This window comes from Vigna unguiculata, chromosome 10 (genome assembly GCF_004118075.2).
Source record: "Vigna unguiculata cultivar IT97K-499-35 chromosome 10, ASM411807v1, whole genome shotgun sequence".
NCBI lineage: Eukaryota > Viridiplantae > Streptophyta > Magnoliopsida > Fabales > Fabaceae > Vigna > Vigna unguiculata.
In genome coordinates, this window is record NC_040288.1 from 31,648,082 (window position 1) to 31,670,419 (window position 22,338).

The window sequence follows — 22,338 nt, forward strand, 5'->3', positions numbered from 1 at the left end:
GTCTCCATGTTATGTATTTTTAAGCTCAACTTCTATGGGTAGAGAGTAAATCATTCCATTACTTGCAAAAAACTTATCATCTTGAAAATGATGTTGGCTTTGAGGTATTCTTGTTTACTTATTAGTTTAATTTTAGTTCATATGCACTAATATTCAATTTTTTTCTTATTTTTTTATAACAATATGAACAGAAAAAATTGTCCGAACAGAATCTTAAATCATTTTTAAAATATTAAGATACTAACATATGTTACTAACACATTTTTCTTTTGAGTGAAATTTATTAAATATCTAAAAATTGTTTGGTTTCGTTAAAAAAATTGATGTGTCTCACCCACCAACAACACAACAATTAAGCTGATGCATTTAGATGGACATGGATTTGTACAATTTCTTTACTCATTGTCATTTTATACCCTGTTTATCTCATCACAATCTCATTGAATATTTGATGAAATTAGTATAGAGGAACAACATTGTAAATAAGAAAAAAATTCACTCGTTCAATTAGCACAAGTGAATTTTGATAGATGATAATCATACAATTACCAGATTTTGGTGTGCTATTTGTGGTTTGGTATGCATTTTGAGCACAGAAACCAAATTACGACCATGTTCCAACAGAAAAAAAATTCTTGTCAGTTATTATGTTTGAAGAGTTTGGTATTGTACTGGTTGCATGCATTTCTCTAGAAAAATTTAGAGGGCGAACATTGTCAATGGTAAATATGCCAACACTGTAGTACAAACAAAAAGGATTAATGATTTTATGGAAAACAAATGCATTGGCTCACTCCAAGTCGCCTGCGTTATTATTTTCGACAACGGTGCATAGTTTCACTCCAAAGAACACTTTTTCTCAAATGCTTGCTGCTCTTTGCGACACAAGTCAAATTCATTTGTATGGTAGTACATGCAGCCAACATAATCATCCATCTCCTTTGTGCACTTTTGATGCAGATCTTTCAAACTGCAGAAAAAGAATTTCATCATCATCACCTTGATACGTGAACCAACCATAAAATATTTTCATGTAACGTAACAATTGACAAGATAGTTCAGAAATCCAAGTTCTACCACTAATACAGCTTCTAGAAGCAAAGAGCTGCATCCATCTATTTTTAAGTTTGATAATTCATCTTTCAAACATGTGTGTTACTATCCGTTAAAAATTTGGCATTCCCAAGTCAACAAATGTTAAAATTTTAAAAAACTACCAAAGCATTACTTATGAACAAATCCATGAATTTGATGAAGAAAGGGTGTAGAATCAGCAATAAACATAGATGATATGGAAAGGACCACAAGGGACTTTCATGTAATGAAAAAATGACAGTCATCCATGTTCTAATACTAATACACGGTAAGGCTATACTTCCCATTTCAACTAATCTACTCTCCTTACTAAAGTTTCTATAGGTCTTCTTTACAGAAGTCCAAACCACCAAAGGATAGACCGAACTATTTCCTCAGGAATATGTTCTATACAAACTTTCTCTCAAATTCTTTACTCCTAATCTTATCTTGTCCAATGCATTGTCCATTTGTTCACTCATCCACAGCAGCACTCTCATCTTTACTACTTAATTTTATCTACATCATGAGAAGAGAGAAACAAATAGTTTTTGAACTTAAGTACATTTTCCACCCAGCAGAATAGACTTATTTATATTCAAGAGCATTACAGAGATAATTAATGCCAAAAGAAATTACTAAAGAACAATTAATACGCTACCACTGCCTAAGATGCATGAGAACCTAGCTATACCAACTTACCAAGTATGTAGGCTACTTGGAAAGAAAACTTTAAAGCTCTCATATCCTAAAATATTCCTACTTCCAACACTAGTGTTAGCCTTTAACTGCAAAATTTCCCAGCACTCAATTCCAAAATTCCATACAGTATTGCAAATCTTATACCCGTGCTGAAATTTTCTCTTGAGCTTGAGCAGTACCTTTTGATAGAATTTGGACAGTTCCAATAGGGGTTATGCTATGCAATGAGAAAGAAGATGGCCGAATTTTTTACATACATCAGTTAGATTCAAGAAAAGTCTTTGGAGCTTATATATACTCAGCTTCTATTCTTTTTCATTAAGTGAAGTAACATATGCTTAATCTTTTTTTATATGGTATGAAGAGAAAGAATTTGATCCGCAATGGTCAATTCAAGATCCCACCCATCCGCTTCCCAGTTTTTCTCCAAATTCCATAGTGGATAGATTTGATGATTCCAATTTATCTCCATTGGAAACAATAAATTGAACCTATCGTCAAGTCACTCAGGCTTCACAGGTTTTTTGCTAATTCTATTTTTCCTGTGTTTCCTTTCTGATGATAATTGCCCTATGGAGTTATTGATCCAGCCTATGAAGAATGGGAAGTCCAGGATCAAATCTTGCTGTCTTGGCTTCAATCCACCCTGTCCAATCAATATTGTCTCGAGTTCTTAGAGTTGTTCATTCATATCAAGTGTGAGAATAAATTCATGGCCATTTCTTTTCAAAAATCAAGGCGCATGCTTGGCAGCTCTGCACAAATCTTCGAGCAAACTCCCTTGAAAACAAAACTATGCGTGAATTCTTGGGACAAATTAAATCCATTGCTGATGAACTTGCTGGCTTTGATAGTCCTGTCAAGCATGACGATTGATGTCATTCTTCAGGGTCTTCCTCAAAAATATGCTCCCGTTATTTCGGTCACTGAAAGCACATTTGAAACACCTCCAATAACAGAAGTTGAGGCTCTTCTCCTTGCTCATGAATCTCATAGTATTCGCTCTCAGAGGAAAACTGCTCTCAATCGTATGAAAATCCTTCTTCAAGATTGCACTATAGCAGTACTACTATAAAAAGAAATTTTAATCACCCAGCCTTTTCTGATCAGGCTGCTTTTGACCGTGGTGGTTGTGGTTGTGGCAGCATATTTGATTTGCCAACTTTCAGTGTTAAATTTGTCTCAAATCACACTGCAAATATTTGTTTCTACATTCCTGATTCATCCTATCAACCAAATGAGTCTCTTGTTCCATATGATCCAGCAACACATCAGCCACTGCAGTATTCTGCTTGTCAGTCTAAGCCAACACCTCGATCAAACACATGGGTCAATCCTACTGCAAGATCTCAAAATCAATCTTACCAAGGCATTCCAAGTGCTATGGTGACTAATTCTTCAGCACAAGAAAACGGAAATTCCAATTGGATACAATATTCAGGAGCCTCCTTTCATGTGACAGGTAACTCTTAGAATAATCAGAAATTTAATTACTTTGAAGGGACCGATCAAATCTATATTGGTAATGGTGAAGGTCTGAAAATTCTTGGTTCCAGTTCTTGTTTAAAAAATCCTACAAATTTTAATCTCTCTCTATCTACACAATTAATTGAATGTACCCTCAATTACCAGAAATTTGCTCAGTGTCAGTAAGTTTGTTCTTGATAATGGTGTTTATTTTGAGGTTTCTTCCTCACTATTGTATTGTTAAATCTCAGGCAACCAATGAATTCCTTCTTGGGGCATTGTTGGAACTGACGATCTATACTCCTTCCTAAATGTCAGCATTCATGCAGTTCATGTCCAACCGTGTCAAAGATTCCTCAGTCTTACTCTACTATCAGTATAGTTGTTAATCCTGACTCTGTTGTAACTAGTGTTTCTGAATCTAGCAACTTATGGCATGCTAGATTAGGTCATCCAAATTCTTGTGTTGAAAATTGTAATGGCTCTTTGTAAATTCCACCCATCTAATAAAACTACAGATTTTTATTCATCTTGGTGTGTTGGCAAAATCTCACTGACTTCCTTCCTCTTCTGAAATTTCATATATTGATGTAAAAACATTTAGTTTAACTTGATGTTAGTTTTCTGTTTTCTGTAACCTATTTAGAAGACTTTAGAGCCTACATATCCTCAGCTTGTATTCTCTGATTTCATCAATTGAAATAACATACAGTTCAGTTTTTGTTTAATCTTTTCTTTACCTTTTCTTCATATCCTTTTCCTGATAGAGCATATATCTCTATTCCATATTGAATTTCTAACACCAACACATATCCTTCTTAGGAGACATCTCAATGTTGTGATTAGATATTGTGAGTGGTCTAATATCTACAAACTGGGTTGAATAACATGGTTGGCACAAAAATGCAATCCTATTCCATACACAATCCTATTAGCGTTCAATTGCAGACAAATGATGGCCATGTATAATATAAATAACACAATGAAATTGATTCTCAACATCACAAAGTGCTCATATAATCCAAAAAAAAAAAAAACATAGAATCAAGAAACCTCTCACCACTTCAAAATCTAAAATAATCAACAAAACCTATTCCAAATTTTCTAACGTACCAAACAGGGACAAAAGTCAGTAGAGACAAGAAAAACTCACAGTCCAAGGACACAGCGGGTAACATCCCGACCCTTGTCAAGACACTTTTCAGGGTTAGGATCCTTCTTCTTGCACTTGAGAAAATCCAAGTTCTCAGAGTGGCACCGGATCCCAATGTGCTTCGATGATGCCATCAACACCGACGACGATGGGATTGGATTTCCCGAAGCATCTACAGCGCTCGCCATTTGCAGTTCAATACTTGTTAGCCACAACAAAAAAGAGAAAGCGCAATTCGATCAGTGTCTTGAGTTCCTGAAAAAATGAAAGAAAATTACTGGGAAAATGGGGAAAGAGAGAATGGAGAATGGAAATACATTTACGAAATTGCCCTGATCCGTGCTTGTTGGGATGAAGCGAAGTGGACAAGATCAGAAGGGATGCTCTCGTAATTTGGTTGAGAAATAAGCTCCAATTTACTGTTAGTATGGAAATTAATTTCATAGTAACATTATATTTCTACTTTTTAATAAAAATAAATAAAATGCATAACTTCAATGTTAGAATTTTTATTATCTATAACAATATAGGGAATTCTCCTTTTTGTGTCCACTTTTCAAAATATCGATTTTACCCTTTAAATATAATAATTTATTAAATTTTTAAAGATTGATCGTTATTTTTACAAATTTTTTATAAAATCACGTATCTTTGCTTTTTCTTTTTTTCTTTATTTATCAAGAATTATTCTTTTATTTGTTATGATACATTTCACTTTATTTTTAATAAATATAATTTTAATATATATATTAACTTAATAACATCATAATATTATTACCTACTAATATAATATCACGCATATTTAAAAAATTCATACACAGTATCATTGCGTCCGTGTTACGCTAGTTACATCGAAATACAAACCTTAAATTTGATCATTGAGCAATGTTACACATATAAAACAAAACATCATATCATGTATTTTCAAAATTCTTCTTCACTGACTCGATTCTTATATTTCAATAGCTTTTTTTTTCTATAATTTCACCCAACTAATATTAATACATTGATTTAGATTAATAATTTTAAATGTAATTTAATCTCATAAAATTAATTTATAAAGTTAAATTTACATTTACTTATTAAATATAATTTGATCGGTCATATAATACAAAATTTTTAACACATCTTTTCGATATATTTTGGTCATATAATATAAAATTTTTAATATACCTTTTCATATAAAGGTACTAGACAAGTCAAGTGTGAAAGCAAAGAAAATTGAATAACGGATGCCACATAAATTCAATAAAAACTTTACTAAAATTGGTTTTACTACCATTTTAAAAAGTATATATCAAATCTATGTCAGCTTCACATAACTAATTTAATTAAATAATATTTGCATTGATCAAAAATCTCCACACAAGATTAATGGAAAGCTAAAATCTTACGAGACAACGATTCCTTGACTAATTTGGTAGAGTTCAATAAATGTTTTTTCACCTTAATCAGCCAGGTTTCAATCTAGAAAGAAAGCAACTTAAAATAAGGTTACGTATAATTGGTGTCATAATAAGCACTACAATTTTGAATTTCTACGATAATAATATGTTTAAGAGAAAAAAAATTACATGGTTGATTTTTTATTTGGTGTGCTACTTGTGGTTTGAATGTTTGGTGTTTTACTTGTCTACTTCAGTTGGCAGGAACCACCAAGGCATCAGAAATATGCATTTTGAACATATAACCAAATTACAACCATGTTGCAACAGTACAAAATTCTAATCAGTTATTATGTTTGAAGAGGTTTAGTTTGTCCTGCTTGCATGCAATGCTGCAGAAAATTTTAGAGGAAAAACATTCTCAATGGTAATATTCCAACACTGTTGTACAAACAGAAAAGATCAATGATTTTTTGGAAAACAGGCGCATTGGCTCAATCCAAATGGGCTGTTATTATTTTCGACAACACAGTGCTTAGTTTCACTCCAAGGAACACTTTTGCTCGAATGCTTGCTGCTCTTTGCGACACAAGTCAAATTCATTTGTATGGTAGTACATGCAGCCGACATAATCATCCATCTCCTTTGTGCACTTCTGATGCAGATCTCTCAAACTGCAGTAAAAAACATTTGAACACCATCACCCATAAATCTTCAAGGAAAAAAAAACCATGATACGTGACATAATGCACCAGTCAATGAGAAAAGACCAACATACAAGGGAATACTGAAAGCTTTCAGCTATAACATATCAACTAAAACACAAAATTATGTGCATCTCAAAATTATGGAAATACAATTCTCTTTTCTTTTTATGTACAACAGCAGTTTAGGTATAACTGTCAATATAGTAGTACATCTGTTTCTTGAACTCCCAACTAACTCTAAGTTAGTTAGATAGGTTAGTTACAAGTTAGTTAGAACTCTTTTGTATTCTGTTAGGTTTAGTTAGATTCATGGACTTCACTGTACTCTGTTACTCCGGGAATTACATGTTCCTTTTCACGGTATACCTAAAATCTTTCTCATTCTCTCTCAACCTTAATACAAAAGGAACATCTACCAGATAGAAGCAAATAGTACAAATTTCTGTCTATCTTTGTCAAGAGAAATACTATTACGAATATATTATATTATTTGTCACAGAAAAATGCATTAAGCAGTGATACTAATGAAAGTAGGGATGATCATGGATTGGATTTTTCAAAATTCACTCCAATCCAAATACAATAAAATAAATTGGATTTAAAATCTAAATTCATGTTAACTAGATCAAATTGATTTGGATTTTTCTAATCCAATTTAAATTGGATTAAATCTAGATAAAATCAACTTGATCAATTAGATTAAATCCGAGTGGGATTGACCTAATCGTGGGATATTCAACTCTACTTGACAAGGGCTTAATGTATTAGCTGAACACATGCCTAATTTGATTTGGCCCGGTTTGTCTCAATCCTACTTGGGTCTAATCTGACCTAATGTTGGAGTTTGTTTGAAATTTTTCCCCCTTGTTTAGGATTCTTTATCTCTTTTGGCAATTATTTTCTCTCTCTACAATTATACATGACCTATTCTGCATTGGTATCTTAGCGTAATGATTGCAATAGCCCTCACAAGTCAGGTAAAGGACGTCAAAAGTGTGAACATTGACATTGGCTCGGTCTCAGATTTGACTAGTTTTATGCCTTGTGGTCATCCTTCTCGATTTGTTGTGGTTAACCAAGTTGCACCCTTGCAATCATCTAATTTGGGTCCAATCATCTGATAATTTAGGACAGCTAGTTATCTTCCATGAATTTCTCAAATGGTATGAGGATGGTCAAAACTCGGGTTCCATTGCTTCTGTCGCATAAGTACATTAGATGGCCTCACTCACTCCAACTCTCTTGGCCCTTGGGTTCTAGACTTGGGTGCCACAAATCACATTACTTGTAATAAATATTTCTTTCTCTTCTTTGTCTACTTCAGGTTATTTATCTTTTCTTACCATAGCTAATGGCTCTAGGGCCTCCTTATATGGTGTTGGTACTATCCATATTTTTTTTTCTCTATCTATTGGTAATGTTCTTTATATTCCTAAGTCTCTTTTTAACGTTCTCAGAAGAAATTATTTCACCCTTCGGAAAACTACTCTTAATCGTATGAAAATCCTTCTTCAAGATAGCAATATCAAAGTACTACTATAAAAAGAAATTTTAATCACCCGGCCTTTTCTGATCAGGCTGCTTGTGACTGTGGTGGTTGTAGTTGTGGCGGCAGATTTGATTTGCCAACTTTCAGTGTTAAATTTGTCTCAAATCACACTGCAAATATTTGTTTCTACAGTCCTGATTCATCCTATCAACCAAATGAGTCTCTTGTTCCATATGATCCAGCAACACATCAGCCACTGCAGTATTCTGCTTGTCAGTCTAAGCCAACACCTCGATCAAACACATGGGTCAATCCTACTGCAAGATCTCAAAATCAATCTTACCAAGGCATTCCAAGTGCTATGGTGACTAATTCTTCAGCACAAGAAAATGGAAATTCCAATGGGATACAATATTCAGGAGCCTCCTTTCATGTGACAGGTAACTCTTAGAATAATCAGAAATTTAATTACTTTGAAGGGACCGATCAAATTTATATTGGTAATGGTGAAGGTCTGAAAATTCTTGGTTCCAGTTCTTGTTTAAAAATCCTACAAATTTTAATCTCTCTCTATTTACACAATTTATTGCATGTACCCTCAATTACCAGAAATTTGCTCAGTGTCAGTAAGTTTGTTCTTGATAATGGTGGTGTTTATTTTGAGGTTTCTTCCTCACTATTGTACTGTTAAATCTCAGGCAACCAATGAAGTCCTTCTTGGGGCATTGTTGGAACTGACGATCTATACTCCTTAAATGTCAGCATTCATGCCAGTTCATGTCCAACCGTGTCAAAGATTCCTCAGTCTTACTCTACTATCAGTATAGTTGTTAATCCTGACTCTGTTGTAACCAGTGTTTCTGAATCTAGCAACTTATGGCATGCTAGATTAGGTCATCCACATTCTTGTGTTGAAAATTGTAATGACTCTTTGTAAATTCCATCCATCTAATAAAACTATGGATTTTTGTTCATGTTGGAGTGTTGGAAAGTCTCACTGACTTCCTTCCTCTTCTGAAATTGCATATATTGATCTAAAATCATTCAGTTATTTAAAAGGATGTTAGTTTTTTGCTTTCTGTAACCTATTTAGAAAACTTTAGAGCCTATATATCCTCAGCTTGTATTCTCTGTTTTCATCAATTGAAATAACATACAGTTCAGTTTTTGTTTAATCTTTTCTTTACCTTTTCTTGATATCCTTTTCCTGATAGAGCATATATCTCTATTCCATATTGGGTTTCTAACACCAACACATATCCTTCTTAGGAGACATCTCAACGTTGTGATTATATATTGTGAGTGGTCTAATATCTACAAACTGGGTTGAATAACATGGTCGGCACAAAAATGCAATCCTATTCCATACACAATCCTATTAGAGGTTCAATTGCAGACAAAATGTTGGGAATGGATAACATAAATAACACAATGAAATTGATTCTCAACATCAGAAAGTGCTCATATAATCCAAAAAAAAAAACATAGAATCAAGAAATCACTCACCACTTAAAAATCTGAAAAAATCAACATAACCTATTCCAAATTTTCTAACCTACCAAACAGGGATAAAAGTCAGTAGAGACAAGAAAAACTCACAGTCCAAGGACACAGCGGGTGACATCGCGACCCTTATCAAGACACTTTTCAGGGTTAGGATCCTTCTTCTTGCACTTGAGAAAATCCAAGTTCTCAGAGTGGCACCGGATCCCAATGTGCTTCGATGATGCCATCAACACTGACGACGATGGGATTGGGTTTCCCGAGGCATCTACAGCGCTCGCCATGTGCAATTCAATCCTTGTTAGCCACAACAAAGAAAAGGGAAGAGGATTCCGATCAGTGTCGTTAATTTCTCGAGAAAATGGAAGAAAATTACTCGGAAAATAGAGAAAGAAAAAATGCAAAACGAAAACCAATTTACGAAATTGCCCTGATCCTTGGTTGAAGGGGGAAAGAGAATTGGACAAGAACAGAAAGAGTACTCTCGTAATTTTGTTTTGAGGGATAACAAAGCTTCAATTTAGTGTTAATATAATAGAACTTCTAATCTTAATAGAAATACTAACATAGTTTATTTTAAAGCTTCTTTAGTTTTGGGTTAAGTTAATAGACAAAATTTAGAACATTAGCATTTTAGTTATATAGAGAAGAAAATAAGTTTTGTTACTGAATAATTTATGTTTAAAAATTTGACTCAATAATGGAACAAGTTTTAAAATTAAAATAAGATAAGAATAATATTCATGAACTCGAAAAAGTGTATTGACACCTAGTATATATTTAGAAAAAAAAATAATGAATTTATAGGTTATGTAATGTAATAAGAAGAAAAAAAAAGTGTCTAATAAGTGTATACAATTAAAATTAAGGTGTTCATAAATTATTTTTCTTAAGATAACATTATTAAATTATAATTTCTTTTTGTGAATAAGCTTTGATTCTTATATTATAAATTACTTTTGGGAATAAAGTTTAATCCTTCTATTAAAAAGTTATAATTGTATTGCGCTCGTTAATCCATTTCTAGTTACAACGGACACAAATGTGGTTTGTCATCTTATATTGTAGATTCTTCATCATCATGGTACACAAGAAAGAAAGTTTGAATGAAAATGGAACAAGACATGAAGACTTTACCCAGAGAGAAGAGAAAGATGAAATAGTTAGAGGAGGAAATTAGAAAATATTAGAAATTTCCTTAATAATAATATAATTATTTCTTAATTTAAAATATGTTATAATTAAAAAAAAATTGTTTCAAAATAATATTTTTAGAATATTCTAAATATTCCTTATATATTTAAGATATTTCTCTAACTATCCATCACTACTTTGACTAAAGAAGTTGCAACTTCTTAACTATCTATTGGTTACAAATTTATATCATCATCATTCATATTGCTTTCATGAAGTAGTAGTTCTAAAATTCTGTAAATAGAAATATCAATTACTTCGTAAAATTACATTTGAATAAAAAGAAATTAGATAATGTTTTGATTACTGAGTCTATGTTAGAGTTTGATTCTTTGTTTTGGTTATTATCTTAAAAAATACTTTCAAGTGGTGTTTTTCGAGTCATGTGTATTGCACCATGGAATCTTTAAGTTTCTTTGGATGAAAAAAATCAAAAGTTGATCTTCACTATCTAGTTAGGATTACATCATAATCTCATGAGGACGCAACTAAGATTAAAAATGATAAAAAAATTATTAGAAGGGACATGACTAGAAAAAAGAAAGAGAACAAGAACATAGAGACAATACAAAGGAGGGATATCAAGGATAAGGACTAAAATAGAGAGAGAAAAATTGCGTACAACCAGAAGTTGAATTTTAGTCAGAAAAAAAGATGAAAAGGGAAAATTGCATACAACCAAACCAAAGGGATAAAAGAAAAATAATAAAGAAGACAGAAAAATAGAACTACGTTTTTTACGTCTATATTTTGTGGAAAATTTTGAGTACAGGTAAAAAATTAGATATATTTACTGATTTGGTACTCCAATTTTTTGGTAAAGTTCAATTTGATCCTCATACTTTTGGTTTGTTCAATTTAGTACCTCAATTATCTAAAAAGATTCAATTTGATCATCTCAAATAAGTTGGAGTTAACACCCGTATAGGACATGTGTCAAGCTGTGATTTTTTTTTTTAATTTTTTAATTCTTTTTCAAAAAATTTAAAAATTGTCACGTGTCTACCATCGTGTCACGTGACAGCTTACAATCATGACACGTGACAGTGGTAATAGTTATTTTCAATTTAGTCCTTTCTTTAAATCTTTGGTTCAATTTAGTACCCTAATTTTTTAAAATGATCCAATTTCATTCCCTCCAATTTGAGACCAAATTAATAAATAAGCTTAATTAAAACTTATATATATATATATATATATATATATATATATATATATATTACAATAACTTTTTCTAATATATACATAAAATCATTTCACCTAAATACTTAAATTATTTTATTTCTTACATTTTTTTACCTGTGTAATTTGTACACATGAAATTTTTTATACTTGTAAAAAATAAAATAATTTGAATATTTAGGTGTAGTAATTTGATGTTTAAATTCAAAACAATTATTTTAACATGTATATATAATTTATAATTAAACTTAGTTACTAATTTGGTCTCTTATTAGAAAAGAAGAAATTGGATCATTTTAAAAAATTGGATACTAAATTGAACCAAAAATTGAAATAGAAGACTAAATTGAAAACAACTATTATCACTGCTACGTGTCATGATTGTAAGCTGCCACGTGACATGATGATAAACTGACACGTACCAATTTTTAAATTTAAAAAAAAAAATTTAAAAAGAAAATATTTTTTTTTAAATTTAAAAAAATATTAAAAATTTCATGGCTTGACATGTGTCATGTACAAACACGATGTTAACTTCAACTTAACGGAGAGAACCAAATTGAATCTTTTTAGATAATTGAAGTATTAAATTGAACAAACTAAAAGTATGGATACCAAATTGAACTTAACCAAAAAATTGGGTACCAAATCAGTAATTATACCAAAAAAATTAATATCAAATTGCATGAAAGGGGAAAGAAGAGTGAAGTGGAAAGAAATAGTGAATTGTGCAACTCTGTCTAAACAATAGATGAAGACACACAAAAAAGTTTCGTAATACTATTAACTATTAACTATTAACTATTGACGAGAGATAAAAAGCGAGAAATAAACAGACAAATATACAATAAACTATTAGATACGATAAATGAAGATGCAAAGAAAAAAAAATAGTCAAGAAAAGAATGGTGAAAATAAGTAGCATTACTCATTTGATGCCTCATTTTGAACAATCTGACACAACTTTATACCTTTTCAACCACATAGAATGCCATGTGCTCTTGAATGTGTATATGAAACTAATTTTGAAACCTGGTGAACAAATTTCATACAATATACACAATATTGTCACCAGAACGGCGAATTCTTAAAGTCACCTATGATTCTGCACATTATAGATTGATGCACATTCCTAACCTTCCAAATCCCCATAGAAATGGACAGTATCGTTCAAGTTGGTAATAGACATCAACTCTGAGAAACACAAAGATATGTGATCGCATTGCAATACCTACATGTGAAATTCAGCTGCAATCCCTGTTTTCCAGATAAACATGACTGACAAAAAGTTTATACTAGCTGCAGACACCTATAGCATTTGCATTCTTGATTATCCAAGGATGCTCCATTATTCTCTGAAGAGAGAGCCTTCGTGAAGAGTCCTTTACCAGAAGCTGCATCAATTTACCGATTGCAGTAAGAAGAAGGACCAAATCTTCTCTGAAAAGGATATATGTAGATATAAACTTACCCGACTAATAAGATGTTTGGCTTCTGAAGAAACATAAGGAGTAGAGGGGAAACTTAAGTCAACCTTCATTATCCTACACAAATCTAAAACATTACATATGCATAGCAAAAGTGACATTTATTTTAACTACACAGTGTATAAAAGTCCTTGCAATTCCACCTTCTGAAGGTATCAACTTGACTCTCAGCCTCAAATGGAGGAGCACCATAAAGGAATTCATAGCAAAGGATACCTAGAGTCCAGTTATCAACTGCATAATCGTGAGCTTTGTTTTCTACCATTTCGGGTGCTAAATAATCCAAGGTTCCACACATGGTATGTCTTTTGCTTCTTGACTGTACTGACCAACCAAAGTCTGCAATCTTTAGACGACCCTGAGACCAAGCCATTATCAAATTAATTGCTAAAGTTCCCTACAGCTCAAACATAATTGGTTCCAACTAGTTACCAAATTGTTTTCATCACATATCTACAATTAGGAACATTCTCATTGTAAGTTTGCTTTCCTTCTTTTTTACCTCTTTTTGAATGGGGGAACGTGTAGTATGGAAAGGGAATGAAGAAAGAAAAAAAATAATGTCGAATATGGTGAAACTTAAATTCTTTAAAAAATTCCAGAGGGGTAAGAAATGATAGAAATGAAATGCAAATATGTTGTATACTTATTATGTAAGTCACTGGATTTCTGAGTTGTGGCCCTAAGTTGATGCCAAGTGAAAAAGAAAAAAACAGACATTACTAGCACGGGCAAAAGGAATGTAAAATGAGGGTAAAAGAAGAGAAAGCATACCTCATGATCAAGCAACAAATTTTCAGGCTTGATATCCCTGTGAATGACATGCTTCTCGTGACAATATGCCAATGCCTTTGTGAGGCTTAAAATATACTAAAATTATCAAATGTAAGAAAGCTACGAGTTAAAATATTGAACATAATACAAACATGAAAAAAACTTACTTAAAAATAGTATATGGGCAAGCATAAAATATAACATAAACCCTCATAAAAAAAATTTCTGATCCCTTCCACTCAAATTCTTTATAGTTCCCATCCTATCTGTCCAGTTATTTAATTAATTTTCTCATAAAAACTTTATGGCTTCTTTCTGCTGGAATTTTCTTTTCTCATGTCAAACACAATGCCTAGAACCAAAGAAAATTCATTCAGCCACTAAGCCAGAGTTACACTACCCCCAAAAATCAAAGCATTAACAAGTGTTAATTAAATGACACTAGAGTCATGAAGGGCGTAATAGCAAGGTAAAAGGTTACACAAGTTAGACAAGTCAGCCTTCATATCATAAGTCAATATTCTAGATAAATCCAAGCCAAAAAACCAAGCTTATGTTACTTTATTTCATGGTTTCAAAATTTCATACATAAAACAGTAAAGACGGAAGAATAATAGTAATGTTACTGTTTCCATACAAATATGAAAACAAGAAAGAAAACAGAGAATAATCTCTTAAACTAAACACTCCCTCAACAAACCATAGCACACATTTCAACGTAAAATTTATAATTAAGTTTAATTCAAAGCATGCATAGAAGGAGTCAGGAGTAGGGACCAACAACATTCAAAATCAATTCTACCAAAATTTAAAACAAATAGACATAAGGATGTTGAAATCACAAGTTTGCCAGAGATTGAGTCAATTTACCGTATATAAGTGGAAGCAAACTTCACTTTACAAGTTGATATTGTGTAGATAAGTTAGGCTTAAATTAACTTCTTAATATCATATCACTTCCTAAGATATCCGTGCCTTGATGTGTGAGGTGTGTATTGGAGATCTCACGTTGACGAGAAATAATGTCTATTTACAATATATAAATGGAGTAGACCTAAAGGTTGAAGAATTTTTAAGTAACTTTGGATTAAAGTTACAGGAGTAGTTTTACAGTACTCCAAAATCTTAGTGTTGCATCCAAAATTACTGTAACAAACAAACACTTTGTTTTAGAATAAAAGTATCCAAACATAGATGACTTAACTTCAAAAATTAATTTCATTCAATATCGATCTTGTAAGCATGCAGACAAACATACACTAACAACATGATTGGTTGCCCATCGAATGAAGTCAAACCCAACCCATGATCCATATTTGAGCTGCAACTACTTCCATTTTTAAATAGCATGAATGTGCAACTCTAATTAGAAAATCAAACATGGTATGAATCTTCAACAATCGTATATAATATTGAAGATCCCAATTAATTAGATATAAGACCAATTTACGGTATATAAGTAAGAACAATCATTATCTTACATGCAAATTTGGTGTTAAGATGAGTTAGGCTTAAAATCACTTCCTAGTATCATAATATAGTCTACCTAGTAAAGTTTGTTAGGTCTATCATATTACCTATTATTGAATTACTGTAGGACCACGCACGACATGTCCATGCCTCAACATGAAGGAAGAATATCAGATGGTACAATAGATCCAATAGATATTTCCATATTGAACTAGACAGGATGTTCAAATGGAGCAGCAGCAATGATCAAGGATATTTAACTACCTTGGAGCAGCAAAAATGTTCTCTTAGGACAGAAAAATGTTCAGGAACTTTTCTTTACCAAGGAGCAGAATACAATTCAAGGACATTTGGTTACCATTGGGCCGTATAATATGCCTTGTAGTAGCAAAATCTTCTGATGGATCAATACAATGATAAATGCCTTTTCTTAATTATGGAGCAGCAACATCATCTCATGGAGTAGCAGAAAGTCACGAAACATATCTTAACCACATGGGCAGTTTCCTCCACCATATTTGTGACCGTTCAGCAGCAAAATGAGTGAGAAAATTTTGCAACCATGGAAAAGCATAATGTCCAAGAACATTTAGGATCATTGGAACTGTAGAACATTCTCGTGGAACTGTAGAATATTCCCATGGAAGGGCAGAATGACCAAGAAAATTTGGATGGCATGGAACTGCAAAATTTCATGCAACTGCACAACATTATCATTGGAGGTCAGAACGCTCCAGAATATTTGGAAATCATTACGCTGCAGAATATTCTCATAAAGGAGTAGAATGCGCCAGAACAATTTACAACAGTGAGCAGCAGAATGTGCCAGAACAGTTGGCAACAGTAGAGCAGCAGAATGTGTCAATAACCATGAAGCGGGAGGATGTGGCAGAACAATCAAAAACTATGAAGAAAAAAAAATGTGCAAGAAAACTTTGCAACCATGGACAAGAACATTTAGAAATCATGGAACTGCATAATATTCTCATGGAAGAACAGAACCAGAAACATTTGGATAGCATGGAACAGCAAAAAATTTTCATGGAACTACACAACTTTATCATTGAAGGTCAGAATGCTCTAGAATATTAGGAAATCATAACGCTGCAGAATATTCTCAAGAAGGAGTAGAATGTGCCGGAACAATTTGCAACAGCGGAGTAGCAGAATGTGCCAAAACAATTGGCAACCATGGAGCAGTAGAATGTGCAAGAAACCATGAAACTGGAGAATGTGGCTGAACATCTACAACCGTGATGCAGCAAAAAGTGCGAGAAAATTAAGTAACCATTGAACAGTAGAATGTGGAACAAAGAAAATTTTGTAGTCGTGAAGCAGAAGAATGTTCACATAATGATCGTGTCCATTGTTTCAGCAGGAAGACCCCTAGAATATCAAGATTCAACTACAGGAAAATGATCTAAAATGTCAACTTCTCATACAAACTAAGAACCAAAAAGATTCTTGCTACCTATGATCAATGCTATTGCTACTCAAACTGAAGAAGAAATTAAAATTGTTATTTGGGATCTCCAACACATCCTTTTATGCCAAGACCATCCCGTGCTTGAAACTACATTTTTGTGGGTAGTCTAATAACAGATGATGGGTGACACAATATGTTTAACAAGCCTTAGTAAGCTAATATATTAGAAAATAAAAGTCTAACTTATCCTCATAAGAAGTAATGATTGTTCAATCTACATACTCAACTTCCAAACCAAACCGGTTTTGTTGGCATGAGAATTAGTTAAACTTTAACGTATTTTCTAATCATTCTCTAATATAGAGAGACACATTGACAATAAGAAAGGACTACCGTGGCAGCTTGTTGCTCGCTGAAATGCCCTTTTCTGCTAAGCTCCTTGTAAAGCTCACCATTGTGAGCATATTCCAGGATCAAAAAGACGTTCTCAGAGTCATGAAACCAGCCATACAGACGAAGGATGTTCGGATGCTTAAGACTGAACTGAATCTCCATCTCCCTCCTCAGTTGATGATGGATTTTGTACTTCTCTAGTTGCTCCTTCGAAATAACCTTCAATGCAACAACAAATTTGCTCTGCAAAAGCCAAACAAATAAACTAACAACAATTAAGCAAATCCCTTCAGCGATTTCGTCGAATTTCAAAATTCCAAGTTCCCGAAAACCTAAAAACTTTGGCGATTTGAAATTTCTTTTGAAGAAATTGAAACCTTGCGTTCTCTGGCGACATAAACTCTGCCGAATTTCCCTTTTCCGAGAGGCTTTCCGATCTCGAAGTCACGGAGGCACCATTGTCGTTCCGAGTTTTCGTCCATTTTCTGATGCGACGAGTGTTTTCAGTATTTGAATTCGTTCGAAGCCGCGTAACTTCAACCGCACCGTTCAGTATTTTTTGAATGCAACTATCTGTAGCATTATATAAACCGCGTACGAATCACTACTTGGTTGATAGTGTGAAAAAATATTATATATTATTTATTATATGAAAATATTATCTGTTATTTATTATATCTATTATTATATTATTATATATACATATGAAAAAATATATCATTTTGGTGTCTTAAAAATGAAAATGATTTATTTATTATTTATTAAAATAATAAATAATTAATTTTTTTTTTAAATAATTAAATAATTCCCCGGAAAATTAACTGTTATATAAATTTTAATATATTTGATATTTTAAAAAAAATTACATTCATTTGACACTCTAGAAATATTCTTTTAAAGATTTGTCACTAATTAACTATTGAAATTTTGAAACAGACATGAATTAATTTGAATGCTATAACAATGTCTAATATAAAAAATGGTAATGTCTTTTTTATTTTTCTAACTTAATATAATCTTTAAAATAGCCAAGTAAAAACAATCTTAGAAGAAAGTAGCTTTCAATTAAGCCTTTCAAAGAAGATAATTAAGTTGGTAAATGACAATTCTAAATTCTAATCCATAGTTGAGGTTGATGACTCAACCACTCCACAGTTGACGTTGACAACAAAGCCAACGTCTGAATAACAAAAAATCTCGAATAAACAAAAAAGTCTGTGTTCGAAAGGATTTTAGAACAACCAAACATCACTGCAGGGTTAAAAGAAAAAAGAATCTCTTTGAATCTGAAGAGAAAACACACACAGAAAGATGGATCTTTTGTATACCCTATTGAGTTTCATAGCTTTTTCTCTTCTGGGTATCTTCGTAGTCTTCTGTTTCATCATGTTGACCATGATTCTGGGAAAATCCATTGGAGACCCTGATTATGCTCCTGTGAAAGGAACAGTGTTTAACCAGCTTTTCTACTTCAACACACTCCATGACTACCAAGCTGAAATGGCCAAGACTCATCCAACTTTTCGTCTTCTGGCTCCTGATCAAAGCGAGTTGTACACTGCAGACCCCAGAAATGTTGAACACATACTGAAAACCAAGTTTGATAAGTACTCAAAAGGCAAGTATAACCAGGATATTATGATTGATCTTTTTGGTGAGGGGATTTTTGCAGTTGATGGTGACAAGTGGAGGCAGCAAAGGAAGCTTGCAAGTTATGAATTCTCCACAAGGGTTCTTAGAGATTTCAGTTGTTCTGTTTTTAGAATAAATGCTGCCAAGTTGGTCAGGGTTATCTCAGAATTTTCCCGTCAGGGTCAAGTTTTTGATATGCAGGTGAGTGGTTATAATTTCCTAGAAACTAGTATATGATTGTGGAAGGATTGGAATTTTTGTTTTGAATTTGTCAAGGATCTTCATTTTGATTCTTTTTGGGACAATTTTTCAGTGACTCTTGCAAGTATATGAATTGAGTTTTATCGGTAAGTTAACCAAGTATTTCACAGCTTAGTCTTTTAGGAATAAAGAAAAGTGGACCAAAGATTATATATTAAACTATATGCTAACATTATATATGTTAGACTTAGGATTTATTTGATCTTGTTAAGAAACGGAAACAATATAATTAAAACATAAATTTCGTTATGATAGATTATAATAAACCTAACCTAATTTCAAATAAGATTTGTATTCATTTATTTTAAATTAGTTTTATTTTTAATTGGGGTGCCACTTCCAATATTATTATTTTTTTGTTAATTACTAACATTAATTTTAGTTGAAATCAATGTTTGTTACTTTTCTAGGACATGCTAATGAGATGCACTTTGGACTCAATATTCAAAGTTGGGTTTGGAGCAGAATTGGACTGCTTGGAGGGATCAAGCAAAAAGGGAAGCAAATTCATGAAGGCCTTTGATGAATCAAATGCTTTGACTTATTGGCGTTATGTTGATCCTTTCTGGAAGCTTAAGAGGTTTCTTAACATTGGTTGTGAAGCTACCCTAAAGAGAAACATAAAAATAATAGATGATTTTGTGCATGAATTAATCAATACCAGAAAAGCACAATTTGCAATTCAGCAAGAATCTGTGAGTAGATCTATATTCATTTATTATGTTTTTTACTCAAAATGGTTTCAATTTCATTTGAATAGATAATATACTTAATATACTAAAAAGAGTTTATGGATTCAATATGTTTTAGTCTCTAAACTTAGACGTGAAATTGAAATTTGTCCTCGTCACAAACCTTGAAACATTTTAGTCCTTAAACTTTAAAAATAAATGAATAACAAAGGTGTTAAATATTTGAGCTAGAATTTATCAAATGTGCAAACAACTCAAAAGTTTGCCTCAGACGTCATTGAGTTAGAAAAACTATATCTATTCATTTTTAAAATTTGAAGACCAAACTGTATTAAATTTTGAAACAAGGACAAATTCTAATTTTTATAAAATTTTAAGGACTAAAAACATATTTAATCTAAAATTGATTGGTTTCATAATGTTACACTTTAATTTTCAAACAAATGTATAATCTTCTTTTTTCATTTTCAACCAATCAAAGTAGAAGCCATAGTTTAAGGTCACTTATTACCAAGGTTACTTTGATTTTCAGAATGTTAAAGAGGACATACTATCAAGATTTTTGATTGAGAGCAAGAAGGACAAAGAAACCATGACTGATCAGTATTTGAGAGACATAATTCTAAACTTTATGATAGCTGGCAAAGACACAAGTGCAAACACTCTTTCATGGTTCTTCTACATGCTATGCAAGAACCCTCTTGTTGAGGAAAAGATTGTACAAGAAGTGAGAGATGTGACTTGTAGCCATGAAAGTGAGGAAAACATAGATAAATTTGTGGCCAAAATAACAGATGACACCCTTGATAAAATGCACTATCTTCATGCAGCGTTGACAGAAACCTTGAGACTTTACCCTGCAGTTCCTACGGTACCTTCTATAAAACTTTCTCACAAACATATAGTTTGTATCTCTATAGAATTTCTATTATAGTACTAGTTTCATGTTTTATTGACTATCATAGTAGCATATATATACATTATTATATGATGAGTTTTTTTAAGTGGAGGATTCACTAGAGATATTACATAAATGTGATATGAGTTCAACCCCATAAAAAATTGACTGTTTATAACTAAAAATCTGAGTTTATGAATCTTTAGTCACCAAGACAAATCTGCAGTTCTGATATCACCTTTTCTGAAGGAGTTCATTAGGAAAGGATTATATAAATGTTATATGAGAAATTACATAAGTTTTAACCTAAAGCCTTAAGACAATAGATTTATGAGTAATTTTTCTTATACGGTGTTTAACTTTGTTACTTATATCTATTGTGTTTCACTACTCCCAACTTTATGTTACAAAAGAACATCTTCTATTGGTTTTTCCTATTCAATAAGTTATATATGTTGATTGTGATGATTTTGTGTTTGAGATGATTCAAATTGAAGGATGGAAGAGCTGCAGAGGCAGATGATGTTCTTCCTGATGGGCACAAACTGAAAAAGGGTGATGGAGTTTACTATTTGGCCTATGGTATGGGTCGAATGTGCTCCATTTGGGGTGAAGATGCTGAGGAATTTCGTCCTGAAAGATGGCTCAACAATGGGGTTTTTGAGTCTCAATCTCCATTCAAATTCATAGCTTTCCATGTTTGTGCTTTTATATTTTCCTCTAAATTAAGTTGTTTTCTTTATTCTTTACATAAAGAGTCATCATTCACACTAGAAATGAAATTGACATGTGTTTCTTAGAAGGAAAATTATCACTAATATATAATTAATTTGAAACTTTTTATCCTTCCATTGATGTTTGTAAGTTTAATTTATAATTAGTTTCCTCCAACATGGTTATATATTAATATCAATTTTCTTTAATAAATATGTTTATAAATTACTAAAGACGAAACACTTGCTCAATTATCTTAAAGAATTTTACCAAGAAAATGAAGTAACTTCATCTTAACATCGAGAAATTATATATTATGATTTTATAGACATAATTATGGATGTTTTAATGAATGTGTGATTGCAGGCTGGACCACGAATATGCTTAGGGAAGGATTTTGCTTACAGACAGATGAAAATATTAGCAATGGCTCTTCTTCGTTTCTTCAAGTTCAAACTTGCAAATGGAACACAAAATGTGACTTATAAGGTTATGATTACGCTTCACATTGACAATGGTCTTCCTATTTGTGCAATTCCAAGGTCATGAAGAAGACATCATTGTATATGTGTTTATAACATATGAATGTTGTATATTTTCCAAACCTTTTTTTTTCCTTTTTATGATATTGGCTTGTCATATATGATGAATTTTGTTAGGTGTTTAACTTTTTTCTTGCCTTTGTAAATTTAAAGTTAGGATGCATTGTGTGAGTATAAATATATTTTGAAGTTT

At 32.2% G+C, this 22,338-nt stretch overlaps 4 protein-coding genes across 7 annotated transcripts; 1 reads left to right on the top strand and 3 right to left on the bottom strand.

Annotated features, from left to right (window-relative positions):
* Positions 1–615: 615 nt before the first annotated feature.
* On the bottom strand, positions 616–9,917 carry LOC114167443 (NADH dehydrogenase [ubiquinone] 1 alpha subcomplex subunit 8-B-like). Of its 3 annotated transcripts, none has more exons than XM_028052536.1 (3): positions 9,896–9,917; positions 4,397–4,597; positions 616–970 (listed from the first exon to the last, which is right to left on the bottom strand). In XM_028052536.1, the coding sequence occupies exons 2-3, from the start codon at positions 4,582–4,584 to the stop codon at positions 838–840; spliced, it is 321 nt and encodes a 106-aa protein (XP_027908337.1). In that variant the 5' UTR covers positions 4,585–4,597; positions 9,896–9,917; the 3' UTR covers positions 616–837. The 3 variants fall into 3 exon arrangements, with proteins under 3 accessions (XP_027908337.1, XP_027908336.1, XP_027908335.1); XM_028052535.1 differs by lacking the exon at positions 9,896–9,917 and adding an exon at positions 4,714–4,796; XM_028052534.1 differs by lacking the exon at positions 9,896–9,917 and having other exon boundaries at positions 4,397–4,695.
* Positions 6,058–10,016, bottom strand: LOC114167442 (NADH dehydrogenase [ubiquinone] 1 alpha subcomplex subunit 8-B-like). Of its 2 annotated transcripts, none has more exons than XM_028052532.1 (3): positions 9,902–10,016; positions 9,577–9,777; positions 6,058–6,455 (listed from the first exon to the last, which is right to left on the bottom strand). In XM_028052532.1, exons 2-3 carry the CDS (start codon positions 9,762–9,764, stop codon positions 6,323–6,325), a joined length of 321 nt encoding a protein of 106 aa, XP_027908333.1. In that variant the 5' UTR covers positions 9,765–9,777; positions 9,902–10,016; the 3' UTR covers positions 6,058–6,322. The 2 variants fall into 2 exon arrangements, with proteins under 2 accessions (XP_027908333.1, XP_027908334.1); XM_028052533.1 differs by having other exon boundaries at positions 9,894–9,912.
* A 2,957-nt stretch (positions 10,017–12,973) lies between these two features.
* LOC114165796 (serine/threonine-protein kinase Aurora-3-like) lies at positions 12,974–17,976 on the bottom strand. Its single transcript, XM_028050378.1, has 6 exons — positions 17,784–17,976; positions 17,407–17,649; positions 14,118–14,213; positions 13,487–13,701; positions 13,328–13,400; positions 12,974–13,250 (listed from the first exon to the last, which is right to left on the bottom strand). Exons 1-6 carry the CDS (start codon positions 17,886–17,888, stop codon positions 13,152–13,154), a joined length of 831 nt encoding a protein of 276 aa, XP_027906179.1. The 5' UTR covers positions 17,889–17,976; the 3' UTR covers positions 12,974–13,151.
* A 599-nt stretch (positions 17,977–18,575) lies between these two features.
* On the top strand, positions 18,576–22,270 carry LOC114165734 (cytochrome P450 704C1-like). The gene is made up of 5 exons (XM_028050309.1): positions 18,576–19,239; positions 19,710–19,994; positions 20,524–20,862; positions 21,387–21,587; positions 21,970–22,270. Exons 1-5 carry the CDS (start codon positions 18,718–18,720, stop codon positions 22,150–22,152), a joined length of 1,530 nt encoding a protein of 509 aa, XP_027906110.1. The 5' UTR covers positions 18,576–18,717; the 3' UTR covers positions 22,153–22,270.
* Positions 22,271–22,338: the final 68 nt, after the last annotated feature.